Source organism: Parasteatoda tepidariorum, chromosome 4 (assembly GCF_043381705.1).
Source record: "Parasteatoda tepidariorum isolate YZ-2023 chromosome 4, CAS_Ptep_4.0, whole genome shotgun sequence".
Taxonomy (NCBI): domain Eukaryota; kingdom Metazoa; phylum Arthropoda; class Arachnida; order Araneae; family Theridiidae; genus Parasteatoda; species Parasteatoda tepidariorum.
In genome coordinates this window covers 97,375,687-97,393,144 of record NC_092207.1, presented here as the reverse complement: position 1 = coordinate 97,393,144, position 17,458 = coordinate 97,375,687, and the positions used below count along the sequence as shown (strand labels likewise).

Here is a 17,458-nt window from a genome sequence, read left to right as displayed (position 1 = left end):
TTATTCAGAGTAATTGGGTACTTGCACTTCAAGAAAATATCGCAGCTGTGACGGCTCCAGCTGATAATAAGCAAAATAGCTTGTTAAAAGTTGAGCTGTTTCTCCATGTAAGTCAGAATAATTATAACGAAGTACCACATGCATATTTAGTCATATTAGCGGCAAATATAGTTTTTATATCTACGTAATGTTCTAAGCACATTTTTTTAATCAAAAATATAAGTACTATATTTCTTGAATATTAAATATCTTTGATTATTAGTATTCATTCAAAAACTAAAACATAATTCTTAATTTTTTCCCTTTTATCAATAATTGATTTATTATCAATATAAAAATAAATATTAGGGGAGAGAACTAATAAAGTGTAAAAAATATACATATTTTAATTAAAGAAAGTTTATAGTGTTAAAACAAAAATTAGAACAAAGCCATTATAGTACCAGGGCTGATTGTACTCCGGAAAAAATCCGGATTTCCGGATTTTTCGCTAGCAGTGATCCGGAAGTTTCCGGAGATCGAAGGTCCAGACGTTTCAAAAAATCATTGATCGCAAAAGTTTCCTAAAATCAAATTTTCAAAGGTGGAACTTAAAAACACAAGTTATTTGTTTGTAAGGGAGAGCCAGATACTTTATAATATTCATGATTAATATTCATTTTTTATCAGTAAATAGTTGTTATAATCATGAACTCAAGAAAGAAAGACATATTTGTAAATTTTAATTACTTCTCCTGGTCATCATAGGTATATGTAAATGGTATAGGTATGTGTAAAATTTTAAATATATTTTAAGTAAACCCAGAAATATTGAGAAAAAGGGAGAAAAAAAACTTGCTTAAATTTTTTTCTAATTTTTCAATTTAAACTTTTTTTTTTAACTCAAGAAATTTTCCGGAATTTTGACTTGGGCTCACAATCACCCCTGTAGTACGAAATAAGACTCAATATTTATTTGGTATTGAATCTTATCAGATATTTAAATTTTCTTGAATCACAAGAGGTTTTATGAAATTTAAATAAATATTTTTTTCATCCTGAAACCATCTACGTTACGAAAAATTTATAATATAAATTACGAGCGCTGAACAGTTAATTCGTTTTCCTCCACTAGATTATATTTTTTAGGTTGCAATAGCGTCTTATTAGAGATTTTAAGTGCCACTTAAAAATGCATTACGGTAACTGCTAAATAAAGCGACGAAGAATAAATTGTACTTACGACGAAATATGCACAAATAGTATCAAAGAAATTATTTAAGCTCTTGACAAGAAACTCAGGTGTAATAACATCGTAGTCAAAGTAACGGAATCTTCAAAATCACGTGGGAACTTGAATATGAGACGAATACCTGCGATTTCTATAAGAACAGTTATTCAGTTACTGTGGAGATGTCTTTAATGTAGCATTGTAACGTTCATTCCTTATTGTGGCTTATTCAATTTAAAAGAGAAAAATGTTTGATATTCTTTCTGATGTAAACGAAAACAAAATGGTGTCTTTTTTTTTTATTAGAGAAGGAACATTCAAAACACATCGGAGAAAATATTTGTAAATAAACGGGGGGAAAAATATGTATCTTCTTATTAGAATTAAAACCTAATGCCTGAGAAATACTTTTACTAAATTTAATGATATAACATGGAAAGGTCTATTGAAATTTTACATTCAATAGTTTTAAGAATCATTACTTCAAAAGCAAAAAGTATTTATAAACCTCAATTTAATTTTGTAAAAAAAAGTTTTTTGACAACAATTTTAAGTTTTAATAAAAGTTATTATTTGGAAACTAAAAAACATAAAATAAGAAATGTTAACGAAAAAACCTAAAAATTCCTCACATTAAAATAAACTTGCTGATGTTTTTTGTTTATTCATAATCGGACGTGGAGAACCTATAGAAAATTATCATCAAATAATCCTGGATATCTTTTGGATTCCTTGTTGTTAGCTGATTTTTGACGCCATTTTTAGTGCTACGAAAATGCGTCTTTGGGATTTGCCAAAAACAGAACTAATTCTTCGAAAAATCTATTTTCTTCCTAACAAATTTTGAAATTTAAGCATTTGACTGAACATAAAACAAAAACTTTTTCAATCTCAGAAAAATTAAAGGTATGGCGAATTATTGTTTTGACCTCGCTCCTTTCTTTACATTTTCTTGTCAACTGCTAGCTGTTTACCCAAAAACGTTTTTGCTTATCGTGTTTATTTTTAAAATTTTAATGCATCGAATTATTTAACTAGTTCATAAGATCATATTTATAGTTATTTGTGTTTTAAAAAAGGAAACGTTTGTTCAAAGGTAGAATTTGTAATTAATAACTAAAAAAAGCTATTTTTCACAAAATGTCTTGAAACAAATATATGAATTTCAAACTATTTTAACTAAATTAAATTTTTTTCTATTGAACTAAAAATTTGCTACTATATACTTCAGAATTTTCTTAATACTCAGTTGGAAAAGTTTTTTTTTTTTTAAAATTAAGTAGTATTAAATTTATATATGATCTTTTATTACGATCGAATGATTTTTTTTCCGAAAATGCAGATTCTTGACTGCTTTTTTACTAATATTTGTTTCTATAGTTAAAAATAAAACAAGTACTCCCTACAATTTTTTTTTATGTTACCTAATATATAATATTTTGAGAGAATAGTCATTTTAACTAATTTTCAGACGCAAGGAATAATATAAAAAAGTAATATAATTTTTTAAAATATCTTTTCGAAATTTTGTATTTAAAGTTGTTTTTGACAATAAAAACTTATACTGAATATCTCAAACCAATCCCTTGATAATTTCTAAAAAAATTTGAAAGTCTTGTCGCCTTAAATGAAAGGAAAAAAAAGATACCTGCTAAAAAAGCTAAGTTAGTGGAGATGAGGTTAAAGGGAAATTCGTAATACGCTGATGACGAATACGCTAAGAATTCTACAACGAGCTCCGTTGCTTCAGAAAATATTTTTTCAGTGGTAGTAAAAAGAGTATTAATATTTTAATTACATTAAAAGAACTTTTTTACCACTACTTATAATTATTTTAAGCAGTAAATATATGTGACATCGAGAAGTGGTTGTGTTTCTAAGTCCTTATCAAAATCTTCTACTAATTTTATTTACTTTTAAAATTTCGGCTTTAGTATGCAGCCTCTGATAAATGTTTTTCGCGTAAAACTCATACGTTAAAGAGACAAGAGGAGTTTTGGAGNCCATGATTTTTCCTCCCAAACTCCTTTTGTGTTAAAGAGTAATACAACTATCATCAAATGTACTAAAATAGATATAAAGTATTGGTATATTAATTAAGCAGTTTTAGTACAGACACTCCTGAATTGGGTGTCCTACGCTCTCTTGTAATGGATATATTCTGGAGTAACTATCTAAATAACTCCAATAATAGACTAAATAAATAACTTTATAGTGGCAAATTTTGACTATTATGAGTTGGCCCCACGAGCAATTTTGCCACGCAAAGTGATGCTAAATACAATTCATCTTTATTCTGATGGTGTGAGCTACAAAGTAAAAAAGGTGTTTTGCTTAATATAATTTAATGCCATCGAAAAGGGCAACAAATAATAAAAAAATTAGCTTTATTAATTTAAGTGCTTAGTGAAAAAGCCAGGCAAGTGAACTTTTCAGAGGCTATAAAATAAAAATCTTGCAAGTATAATAAAAACTAATGTTTATGTTCAAATTAAAATAAAATAAATTACATTGAAAATACCCATATGGATGCAAACCCCTTTATTTCCACTCATGCCCATAAATGTAAAATAAAAATGTATCATGTTTTTTTTTTAAACTAAACTCTTCAATTGTTTCGGTATATACATATGACTGAGTTTTGTGCTTGATTTCGTAGTGTTGTACAATACTGATTGATTTTTTTCTTATTCACCGCGGTCGAAGAACGGATATTCAACTTGTGCAGAAATAGATGGAAAAATATTTTATCTACTGTTACATATTTTCATTTTAACCAAAATGTCTGATCAAACTTCTTGCTACCCCCACCCTTTTCTCTAGGCGTGACATTAACTGTGGATGACCTCTATTACAGAATTACGGGCACTTCAGGTCAGTGCAGCTCTTAATTAATATTTCAACAATTAATATTTTCTATATAGCTTGCGCATAACTTGCGTACGTAAGGCATGCTACGTGTCGTACAAAATCATTTGCACGTACGTATATTTTGTTCAAACACTAGAGCAGAGGTCGCCAAAGTGGTCTATATAGACCCCCAGGGGTCTGTTTAACGAAAGCGGGGGTCGATCTGAGACAGGGGGGCGAATGGGGGTCGATCCGAATCGGAAGGGTCAATTGTGGGTCGAAAAAAAAAACAGTTCTCAATACGCAAATCACACATACCTAATTAAGTATGTAAAATTTGTGAATTTTTTTTATAATTGACTCAATATCAGTTTCTTTATAAAACATAAATTAATAAACGTATATTTATTGGGGTGAAACAAGTATTTACGTACCACCGCGCAGTGGCACGAACTCAGCGCAGTTTATAAGTCATATGCATATGTGCGCTTGTCCAAATGTCACGTGTGACGAGCATTGACGTTACAAATGCAAATATCATACGCAGTTTCAGCTATCTTTGCAAACTGTGTTGAATATTTGCAGTGTCATTATTAAAACTTTTATAGTTTTGGATAATTAGTTATTGTTTCGATAAAACCATTCGTTTGGTTTAGATATCAATTTTAATTATCAATGCACAAAAAAGAAGGTAAGCTTTAATAATATGGATTAGTACAGCCCGCGACAAAACTATAGCACACTTTGTATTTTTTTACGAAAATTACAAAATTGACCAATTTTTGTAAATTTCAATATTAATATATTTTTCATAAAACTATTGTTACACAATGTACTATTACTTAATAAATGTTTAAAATCATAAAATAAATGTACAAACACTGTATCTAATAGAGTTTTATTTTAATTAACAGAAAATTACGTTTGTAGGGAGGGGTCGATGATCAAAAAAGTTTGACAACCCCTGCACTAGAGAATATAAATTCTGTAGTTATAATGGCGCAACGAGAATTTTATTAATAAGAATTAATTAATGAATAAGAAGTTTTTTGAAAAACTAATCAAGAACAATAACAATAAATTTTATTTTCAAAACTAGCCAAATACATTTTATGATATAAATATCAAATAAATGCAGAAAAATATACACACGTTTTCTTTTTAATTTACAAACAAACATAAAAATATAGATCAAAATGTAACAATTTACAACAAAAACTTCTCCAATGAAATTATCGATTGAAGACTATTCTCGTCAAAGCAATGTTATTAGCAGAGCAGTTGCAGGACATGACTAAGTTAAGCTAATCATCAACAACTACATTGCTCTAATGATCTATTTTTTATGTACGAACTAACTAAGATTATTAAATTTTATGTAATTTTTATCAGAAGAAATTTTGATATTTACAAATGCGTTGAATGATTTATGTTGCAATGGTATTATAGTATAGAAACCACTTCGATATGAATATTAGCTATTATGACTTTACAGTTATTCTTTCAATTAATAATCACTCAATTCTATGTCTTTCTATTGGTTTGCATTTAACTAGAGGAACTACATCTGTGTTGCAATTGCGATATCAATTACAAGCGTAACACATTTTAAAAAAAGAAGACGGTAGTTGTGTCATGTATCGTAGAAATGGCATACTATAAAAATTCTTAACATAGAAAATAAATCTGACGTATAAGAAGCAATTGAGTTGAAAATAGCAGTCAGTGCAAGATACAATACGAAAAGTGTAATGAAATAATATAGTTCTTTAAAAGAAAATTGAGCAAGCAAATTATCAAAAAACCGCAATGCTAGAAATTTTGAATATTTCAGTTGTTAATGAATTAAAAAATTTGTTTAAAATTTACAAAAATCAGAAAAGCATTAAAAAATGAATGAAATTTAAAGTAAAATGATAGTTGATGGTTCAGGTTACAGTGAACATTTAAGTCCTGATAAAGCAGTGTTAATTACAAAAATTTATAAATTCCTTGCCTTTTAATTATGGATCACAGACCCGTACTATTTATTGGAAATTCATGAATCATATCTTTGGTTACATCATTTTGACAAAATGGGTTCATTGTGACGTAAAAATAAAAGACACCATTCTCCAATCACAACTTAAGTTTTAGTCCACTTTCAATTTAGCTTCAAGCTGAGATTGTCACAGCTTCGGTGACGTAATTAACGTCCACATATCGAAGTTTCTGGACGGATGGTTTGCGATGACGGATCTGCTCGCATTTCTCGCAGCAATCGTTCTTGGAAGACCTGGTTGAATCGTTCACTACGGTTTGTTTTTCTTCCCTCTTCTTCTGTTGTCGTTTCTTGTAAGACGCAGAAAAGAAGTTGAGGAACAAAACGAAGAAGATAATTGCTTGGACGACATTCAGGGCCAGCATGGGCTTTGATACTTCGCACGTTGGAAAGAATGTAAGTTGGAACATGAATGAAAATACGAGTAAAAATTGAACCTAGAAAATATTAAAAAGCAAACTATTAATTGTCAACTTGAAAAATGTAGTCTGATTTTTTCTCTCTATATATATAATAGTGCAGACGATTGAATACAATGTGATTTCCGACGATTATGACAAATTGCATTTATTTTTATCTGGATTGAATCATTAAAATAGCACTAAGGAAGTAAACAGTAAGCAAGAGTTGGCTTCATTTAATTTGATCATATGAAATAATGTAAAAAAAAAAAAAACAGCTATTTTAGATTCTATACATAAAGGGAAATTTCCCTATTTAATTTAGAATTTTATGTTGAAACTCTTCAATACAAACTTTAATGTCATTTTGCTATATAAAATAGGAACTATTTTAGAAATACCGATCGGATGTTAGCCTGATATTTATTTCCGAATTCTTATTTCACATTCTTATTTTATCTTAAAAACCAAAAAACTATGAGACAAAAATTAGAGGTAGTTATTAAAATAGAGGTAATACTTTAGTTTTTTGATGCAATTTTTTCTTAATGAATCGAGTATTCTTTAATTTTTTGAAAACTAGATACTTATTCTAATTTTAAATAGAAGATGACTTAAAGATCCTCTTTATGGTGTGTGTGATTAAACTGTGGTAAAAGGGGAAGGAGATTTGACCAAACTTACTAATAAAAACTTATATCAACAACAAACATTTTACTTATAATACCAATAATACTAATTTTGTTTTACAGTTAGTAAAAAATAACGTTTTGAAAAATGAAGATTTGCTAATTTCTTTTTATATTTTAGGACTTCTGTTTTAAAATTTTCACTTTCTCCAAGCATTTCACTTTTAAAATAATTAAATTTTTAGCATTATCCTCAGTAATGAAAAAAAGTTACTAAATAGTTAAAGCTATTATTGGTGGAAGAAGGCTTAAAGATACATTATATTGAATTTTATATCCTGTCAAAATATAAATAAAAAAGAACATACAAAAAACACATACAATTGGCCACAATATCTTTTTTGAACCGTTGATTTCGTATTTCAGAAGTGACTTGGAGGGTTTTTCCATTAAATTCTCCAATTGCATTTTAATGTTTAGAAAAAATTCTCGAAATTTGTGAATTCTACTTGATTGGTTTTTGATTCAAATTATATTTTATCAGTAAGCAACAGCAACTTTAAAAAAAATTAAAAATAAATGATGCAAATGCATTGGGGAACAAATTTTTTTATTGCACTTATGCAAATATTTGATCTTACCCAATGTGGACGTGGGGATTTCAAGTCTAAAATAATTTTTGCTCCTAAAGCTATAGATTTTAAAATTACATTTTTACTTTACTTTTAGACGAAATATAGAAGGTTAAAACCGTTATACATAAATGGGGGATAGTGTAAATGTTTCTATAATGTTTCTAGAGAAGTAAGGGCATATCCTTAGGATTAAAATTGCATGCAAACCCATGACCAGATATTTCATCATACGCGGCTAGGGTGCTTGTCCACTTTGACCAGTTCAGAACCACACGAAGAAACAGGACATAGCTTCCCACGTAATTTTAACTCCTCTAGAAGTTTTCTCAGCATTTATGCGACCTCTTGTTATATATGTACATTGACAAAAAATTGGTTGAATATGTCATTTAAGAAATATAGCTAGGAGAAAAACAGATAGCTGATATGAAATTAGCGACATGATCCGTTAAGAAATCTCGTACAACAGAAGAAAAAATTGTTCCCCTTGTTATAGTTTAAGGGAAACTTTAGATAAAGCGCAAATCTATAATAAAATTTATATGCTTTAAATTTTAGAAACTTAAAAATAAAGCTATTTTATTTATAATTTGCTTATTAATATTTATTACTAATTTCCTGATATGTTTACGAAGCACGATAGCTAAATTAGTCGAGTTTTGTTAGGTATGTTTTAATAATCTAGAAAGGAAAAAAAGTTTCAAACTGCAGTTTCATGTCATTTAAAATATAATATTTTGTAAGTGTCTCGACTGCAATAACAAGTAAACATATTTTGTAAAAATAAAACAGAGGACATACCATTTGCAAAATTGTCATATACTTCTTCCACCACAAAAACTTTTGATAAGCTGGACCGAGAGCTGCTAGGCCATAATACAAATACATCCACGTGTGCACAAATGAGTTAATGAAGGCAAAAATTGAATTATAGCCACCTGCGAAAAAAAATTATTTTTCTTTAGTTGTTTCAAAGATATGCAGCTGTAAGATTCAGCACTAAATGAAAACGTTTGTTTTTGGTATAATTCATATAAATATTATAATTTATTCTCACTGTTCCAAGTATATATGAATGTAGTTTAAGCATTTTAACACCATCTTAAAAGCAATATAAATGTCTTATGTGCGGAAAAATATGTTATGTAATACATTTTTTATACTATTTGCATTATAAATAATTCCATTAAAAACGAATAAGGAAGTCGAAGTAAATTCATTTTCGCCTACAACCCTAAACAGAGACTTATTGAAAAATTAGGCTTAACCAATCTTGTGTGCTGCAACAGTAGCGCATATAAGATATAAGAAAAAAAGTTATACACAAAAAATGCTGCTAAAATGTATTAATTTAATTAAAATTTTTTTTTATACACTTTGAAATAATTGGATAATTGAAACTTTAACAAAATGGAATAAGTTTTTATACATTCTATAAGCATGAAATTGCAGTTTTCGGAAACAGTAAATTTATTTTTTAAATTTTTCTTTTACATTCTTTATTTTTTCAAAATTCTAGTTAATTAAAGAACAGTATTTGGAATTTTTCAAAGTTTTAACTTTTCTTTTTGTTTATATATCCGCAAATTGGCACATTAATTTTGTTAAGGACCTGAAATAAATAGTAATTTAGTAAGTTTAGAAATTAAAAATTATTTTTCTGTTTCTCCTCTTAGTATTTTAAGCTGGTTTTTGAAATATACGAGGTAAATATACGAGGTTTTTAAATCTAGAAATATAATCTGCAGAGCCCGCTGCCGTGCTGGAAGATTTCGGCTACCAGGCTTCTGAGTCATTGGAGTGTATTTTATGTAAGCTTACCTCATTAAAGGAGAATATCAATGTGAAATTAATTTTACAAAAATAGTATTTCTTATTTATACACAATTCAACTGCATAAATAAGGGAAAATATTTTGTCAAAATTATAAGGGGAAAGATAATTGATCAAGGCATAAATAGTTATCAAAATTCGTGCACAGTATAATTTTTTTTTTATATCTGTGAATGTATAATGAATGTCTTTTTAATAAATCTCTAATAAATATTACGAATGATTGGATTAGCAAAAAATCTCTTAAAAACACAGATGAAATGTTTTTTTTTTGAAAAAAAAATAGTTTTGAATTTTCTTGACGCCCCTGCTAATTAAGAATTAAATCTCAGAGCGTAATTTTAGGAAATACAGCTTAGAAAAATATGACCCGAGTAACTACGCCACAAAAAAGCCTGATATTTTAAAATTTTGTTCATACAACCTATTGCAGCATAAAACTATGCTCTTGGTCTGACAGTCTGATCGCAATACATGAAGGGGTAGGAACAAAACTATTCTAAAAACAGTTTAATAGACAACATACCTATTGCGAGTGAAAGGAAGTTATTTTAAAATCTGTTCTGGTACCCCTTTTGATGGTGAATTCTGAATTAATTGGAGAGGATTTGATCGAAGTCTTAAAATTTTAGTAATTTCAAAATGCAATCATTTATAATTTGTTTATTGAAAGAACTCCCCATAACGCAAAGTTTAAGACCGCCTGTTGCTATGGAAATAGCGCATTTCGAACAGGGCAGTTTCCCTCTCTCCATTCCTTCTCGCTCCAAGCCGAGCCCAAACATGTCTTAAATATTGATACTTAAAATAGGAGCAGTCATAGCCACCGGCATTGCTCCAGACGAATGGAGTTATTTTGAAGAGGTTGAAAAGGCAGCAGAACAATTTATTTACTAGCATTAATTTTCTTTAATTTGAATTTGGTTTGCACATAAATAATTATAAAACGATAGTTTTCCAATTCCTGATTAATCACGATCATGTATTAATTACCGATTTTAGGACTACCAGATGGAAATAAGCGCTATATAATTGCAATTTATTGATTTAAAATTAAGATGTGTAATTACCTGGAGCGTATTTAATTCCAAACCATAAAGTTAGAGGCACTAAGCTGTGGTGGAACACATGCAACGATGAAATCTGTGAATCTTTTTTTCTCAACACGAAAAATATCTGAAATAGGAAAACTTACAAATTATTTTCTCCAACTAAAATCAAGTCATTTGAGGAAAAGACAAATATAATAACGTTTAGTTTTAAAATGACGTTGCAGATTTAGATGTTCGTAAACTTGTCAAATTTGGTCAAATTTTAGTTTTGATTCAGAATTAAAATCGTTGGTCCTACAAGGGTGAAATTTTGAAAAATGTATTGATCATAAGTATTGGCACTTACATTCAAAATGGAATGTTATCAACTGAGCAGTGAATATCAGATCTCCTGATATTCTGATGAGTTCAAAATAAAAATTTTTTTTTCTTCCGTGTTCCAAAGATGGCTGATTCAGCGTACTAGTACACTTTTAACTACAGCACAAGGGTCAATCTTTCAATGTGATAACTTGAAAATACAGTCAGACCCAACCCAAGTGACTATATTAAAAATTTCCAAATTTTTAACAAAATTTTCAATTTCTATTGCACTTTTGCTTCTTAGAATGGTAGAATCAAAACCAAATATGCCAAATCGATGCCAAAATAAATGAATAAAATATAAAATAAATGGAACACCTTGAATAACTCATGTTCTAATGAGAGGATTTATTAGAAAAAAGTTCCAATTTTTAATGGTTCGAAAGAGTGATCTCAAATAAGCCAGCTATTAATTGTAAGCACAATTACAATAGTTTTTATTAATAGAGGTGGAAATAAAAACGCATAAATGGTATGAATTCGGAGGTCATTGATTGATTCAAGTCAACATTTTAAATAGTTATTTTGAACTGAAACAGAATATTAAAAACTAATAGATAAGGACACAGAATTTAAGCTTTGGAAATTTCGTACTAAGTGGCATCTGCATTGCAATTTGAAGTTTTATTTTAAATCCTTATGAAATCAGAAGAAAACGTTAATGAATATATTTGTTTTATTATTGAAACATAAATATGCGGTGCGAAGCAATTAAATGGATAAAAAAATTCTTTGTAAAAGAAATGTAATGAATTATCCTAAAATAGTTAAACTTACCGTGTCAGCAAATTCGATGAACTTAGTTACATAAAAATACCATCCTATTTCAGCCATCTAAAAATCAAAGAAAATGAATATTTGAGTGAAGTAAAATAAAAGTGTTTTAAAAGTAGTTTTCAAAATTAAGAAATATGTGACAGGTTCTATGGAGTGCCAAAAAATTCAGATGTTTCCCATTTCTGAAAGTCTCTTCTTTGAACCTATGTGTTCATTGAATAGAAATCTTAAAGCCTTAATAGCAAGATCAGTTATAACATGACCAGCAATTTAAATTTTAATTAGTTGAAGTTCAAATATTTTAGTTTAAATTTTAGAGTACTTTAGAATAAAATAGATGAGAATTTCAGAATAGTGTAGAAACCTTAAACGAAAGCCAACGAATCAATTCTTTTAGTATTTTTGTAATTGCAAAAATATTGCTCTGCATTTTATAATTTTTATTTATTAAATTTTTCTGTATTTACTTTTATTCATGAAATGCTTGATAAAATTTGAAACTCATTTTACAGAATATGCAAGTTTATCGCTTTGATAATTAGTGAAAATAATTTAAATTTAATGAATCTCTAGAGTTTTTCGGCTAATAATTATTTTATGCATAACTAAAATCGTAGGTTTATGCATTTAAAATGAAATTGTTATAATATCTAAAGATTTCGCATTTACAGTCACATTTACATAAAATGCCGCCAAGTGTTATTTTATTTGACTTTCGAGTTATTCTGCTAAAACTTTAGTTTATACTGTTAAACTGAGATAGGAACTAAATTGATTTTGGATAATACTACTAAAATAACAAATAATAACTCGTAGTTAATAAGAGATAAATTATTTAAACTTAACATAGAATTTTTTTAAATTCAAAAGACATCTCAAATTATATTTTTTAAAAATGGTTTTGGGTTGACATATTTCAGAAAAACAGATTTTTTATAATTTGTTTTGGTATATGCTCAGCAGAACATTAATTTTAATATCGAAAGTATTAGAATTTAAGAAAAGTAATCATTTAACGATTGTCATACAAATTCTTCGGTTTATCGATAAACATTTATTTTCCATTAAAGGAAATTCAAACAAACTTTCACTTTTGCCACAACCTAAAAATTTTATAGCTTGAAAAGAATTCTTTGCTAATGTTCTGGAATTGAATTATTTTAATGGTGAACTAAATGTGTCTGATATCTTTAAAAGAGTAAATACTTTTTCAAACTTTTCACATTTCGGAAAATTGTATATCATTTGATGAAGAAAAGGATTCCAGATAAAATTAAATCGTTGTGAAAACATTTACAGTTTGGTTACGAAGAAGAAACGTATAAATGTCGGATACTTTATTGATTTTTTTAGCTTCATTAATGAGCTATACAAAATCATGATTGTTAATTTTAGGCAGAAATTTAAATCGAAGAAAATTACTCAAAATATTTTTGCAAAAAATTTCGTGGAAAATTTCAAAATATTTGCTGATGTACTCGGTTATGCTGCATCCTCAATCAAAATTTTGATAACTTAAAAAAAAAGTCTTCCACTAAATTTAAAAACAAAATAAACGTTAAGAAATAATGTATATAAATGTATATAAGAATACGGCTAAATTAAAGAAAATTTAACTAAAATTTAGTCAACCAGTCGTTCGTTCCTCTAGTTGCTTCTCATAATTTTTTTTTAATCTTAAAAGTAAATAAAAACACTGGATTTTTTTTATAAAATATATAGCTATTGTAATTTTATGCAAACACATTTTCTTAAGAAGTTAACCGTGACGAAATAAAAAGATACTTTTTTTTATAAAATAATAAACCATTAAATTAAACCTGAAAATGCAAAATGTGTGACGCAACAAGAAGTAATAAATAAGAAGTAATTTTACTTGTCAACAATATATAAGGATATCTACTGTGTGAAAAAAAAAACGGACCACCCTGAATAACTTTTGATCTAATGGTTGGATCATCACGTTCTAGGACTAATTTTTTTTAATTTAATGGTTTGAAGGGTTGACCTGCAACATGCTAATTAATAAGAACAGACGATATTTTCAATTACGAAATCGGACTCAAAAACGCACTTTCTCTGAGTAACATACCTTTTTTTCAACGAATTCCTATTTCAGACCCTCAAAATATTGGAGGTGGCTGCTATCTGGGAAATATTGTAACCATAGTTTGACGAAGGGAGTGATCCAAAGTTTGGACTCCTTAATGTTAATTTTACTTTTTGCGTATTTCGCAATACCTCGAGAACTTTTTAAGCAAACTAAATTTTTTTTTTACACGCAATTATAAAATATGTTTATCCGAAAATAATTCCATGCAAAAAATTTTTTTTTGCAAACATTTATTTTTATTATTTTATTAATATACTATTAGTATTAAGCCTGTTAGTTATATCATAGCAGGTATGAAGTTAAAATAAAATCGAAAGTTAAAGAGGGAAGGTATTTTTTACAATTTTATTTTATTTTTCGATTTCTTAACTGTTGCAAAATCACTTTTTGTAAATGTTTTGAAAAATTCCCAATATTTTAAAAATATTCATGATTTTAGGAGATGTTGTACTTTTGCTGTGTTGAATTAATATTTAAGTGAGTTTTTTTCATAACGTACTCCATAATCGATCAATCAATTAAGAAACCTTATAAGGGGTTGTTTTAAAATTAATTCAGAGGTCTCAATTCTTATAAATGAAAAACTACTCAATCCAATTGCAATAAATTTTAGACATTTTTTACAGACCATGGGAAATAAAATTTTGGAAAACATTTTTTGGTACCAAAATCTTAATTCTAAAAACTCGTAAAAATTTATAAGGAATTGTAAGCATTGCATTGCAGTCTTGCATTGTAACCTTGATTTAAATGATATAGAAAATGATTTGGAATTATTTCGTATTAAACTAGTAAGGGGCATTAGAGGTTGCATTACAAAATTCTCCTATAGTTAAATAAATTATGAATTATGAATGAATATTATGAATTTATGAATGAAATTATGAATTAGCCACAACTGAGTAATTTTATTTCTATTAAATAATTTCATCTCAAAATAAATATAAAGCATCCAAATAATTAATATTAAAAAAGACATGCAATAATTTTTTTTCCTACAAATTTTAAAACTTTGAAAAATAAAATAAAAAAAATGTACCTTGCGTCTTAATTTTAGTCTTTTCTGGAAAATTTCACTTTTAAACTGTTAAGATACCCGACTACTTTTCAAAGTTAATTTTGACTAAAAAATCAATGTTCTGTTTTTATATAAAATAAAATTAAAATTTTCTCTTTCAAAAACCGTTTGAGTTTCGTTTCCAAGTTAAAACAAGCAGAAGTTATGATTTGAAAAATCATTCATTTTGGTTACTATATTGATAATTATGTCATTTTAGCCCCTTTTTCTCAAAACAAATTTTTTTTTGGATATTTTACTTCATTCTAAATGCAATATCTCAAAATATTTTAGTTCAAATTTCTTAACATTTTGCATGAATGTTTTCTATGTGTATGAATAGGAAATACATTGCGGACTAGATGATTAAACTATTTTACAGCTAAAATAAATAAAAAATATCTAATCGTAATTTTCGGCCTTCTTTTCCAAATTTTTCGATATTTCCTGTAAAATATCTAAATATTAATATTATGTCTAATGCGTAGTTTATTCTCTAAATTTAATTTTTATGAGCATTATAAAGCAAGAATTATCAAAAATAATAAAAGTTATGTGATTTGGAAAAAAGGTTAATTTTTGGATTGAAAGGTTAAAAGTACAATTTTTTGGAAAAACAAATTTGATACAAGGTATGCATATATTTTTAAAAATTTGATCTAAAATATAGTCCAGCACTCTTAATATATAAGACAGACTTCAATGAAATTTTTATTAAAATAAGTTTAAACAAAGATATAAGGTTATTAACTAATTGGGAAGTAGTAATTTTAAAATTTTGAAGTTTAAAAAGAAAAATCAGTTTTTTAACTTCAGTTATAAATATGGGCATTTGTTTTGCAATTATGTGAAACATTTTAAAACATTAAACTGTTTTTAAAACTTACAAATTATCCATAAGTGGTACTTACCAGATAAATTTTTAGAGTTTTTAAACCATTCAAAAATTAAAATATTTATAATTTTGTAGAAATTTAAAAATTTTCGAGCAGTTTATAAGTATTCAAAACTTGAAATTTCAAAATAAATTTTAATCCAGCAAAGTCCTGCCGAAAAATGATCCAATATTTTACTGATCTGCTATCTGTAACTCTCTTGAAGCTTTTAACTTTATTCCATTGCCATTTGCAAATCCGCAAATCTACCATTGCTCTAATCTACCATTAAAGGGAATTGATCTCAACTGTCACATCAATCCTTTCTTTCTCTAATAACGTTTGCGGGGAAAGGGGTGGCACGTGACGTAGTAGTTAATACTAGAGCTGCACAATGGGCTATTGGCGACGGCCTCGAAAACATCCCCGAGGATGATTCGAAGACATGCTATTGCCGTATTTATACTCTGCAGAGCGGATGACACTCCCGTTTTGGTAGCCCAAATATCTGCAAGCGAAGTCGAGCACTTTACAGTAGATCAATTTCCCGAGGACTGATACCGCACACCCTCGGTCCCTTCGTAGCCTGACAAAGTGGTCACCCACCCGCACATTGACAGCAGCCATTGATGCTTGACTTCGGAGTTCTACTGAGGGGGCACGTGACAGAGAGCAATCTGGAATAAAGAGAGATGGGGAAGTATTGTAGCTCAGCTGCTCTACTTCTATTTCTAATCGATGCTTTAATTTTTAATTTCAGAATTTTTGTCAAAAATGAAGTCCAAAAAGTATAAACTGTTTCAAATAAATATTAAAGCGAGGAAAAAAAAAAGAAGTTAAACGCTATTGAAGTGTGGTGAGTGGCTACGGAAAAAGGCGTGGTTAAAGATCATAAAAACCTGTTTAATTGCCTGGTGAAACTTGGAGCTGTTTGAAAATTTCCTATCAATATCTCCCTTTTATTGGGAAATCAAACAAGCTTTGATATTTTTAAATCTGGCCTTCAATAATTTTGATAAAGTTTTCCCCTCGTTTAAATACTGATTTTCAGATTTAAAGAGAATAGTTTCTGACTTTATTTTTACAAAATAATCGAAACATTTAGATTAACTGTAATTACGAAACAAACTTTAAACGTTTTGTACTATTTTAATTTATTAAACATATATTTTGCTTTTCTGAAAGAGACGGTAACTTATAAAATCGTTTAAACTTATGAACAAGCTGATTTTGATCTTTAACAGTTTAGCGGCTCAATATACATTAGAAACGAAATAAAAAAATATAGTTAAGTAAAATCTAGTAGCATGACTATTTCACTCACCTTAACTGCATCAGGACTATTTGAGTAATCAATAGGTTCACATCGCCAGCTGTAATGTGTAAACCAACCTAGCATTCCAAACTGAAAATAAAATTATAAAATTGAAACATTATATTAATACTCACTCTTTCATCAAATGGGCCGTTGGCGATTTTTAAATTGTTTTCGGCAATGTTAGAATAACTAAATAATAGTCGCTGTTAAATATTTTCAGTAATCTGATTAAGGGATGCGAATGCCATTGTTTGGTTCTACATAGATATATTTTATTGTTAAGTGCGCCACAGCCCGATATATC

At 28.1% G+C, this 17,458-nt stretch overlaps 1 protein-coding gene across 2 annotated transcripts in view; it reads right to left on the bottom strand.

The window, feature by feature from the left end:
- Positions 1-5,126: 5,126 nt before the first annotated feature.
- The window catches only part of LOC107452017 (very long chain fatty acid elongase 1), a 115,946-nt gene continuing 103,614 nt past the window's right edge, over positions 5,127-17,458 (bottom strand). For both annotated transcript variants that reach the window (XM_043042164.2, XM_071180219.1), the window contains 5 exons: positions 17,161-17,241; positions 11,792-11,848; positions 10,670-10,775; positions 8,568-8,704; positions 5,127-6,538 (listed from right to left, as the gene is read on the bottom strand). In XM_043042164.2, the coding sequence (XP_042898098.1) occupies positions 6,215-6,538; positions 8,568-8,704; positions 10,670-10,775; positions 11,792-11,848; positions 17,161-17,241 (705 nt within the window). In that variant the 3' untranslated portion in view covers positions 5,127-6,214. The remainder of the gene's footprint in view (positions 6,539-8,567; positions 8,705-10,669; positions 10,776-11,791; positions 11,849-17,160; positions 17,242-17,458) is intronic.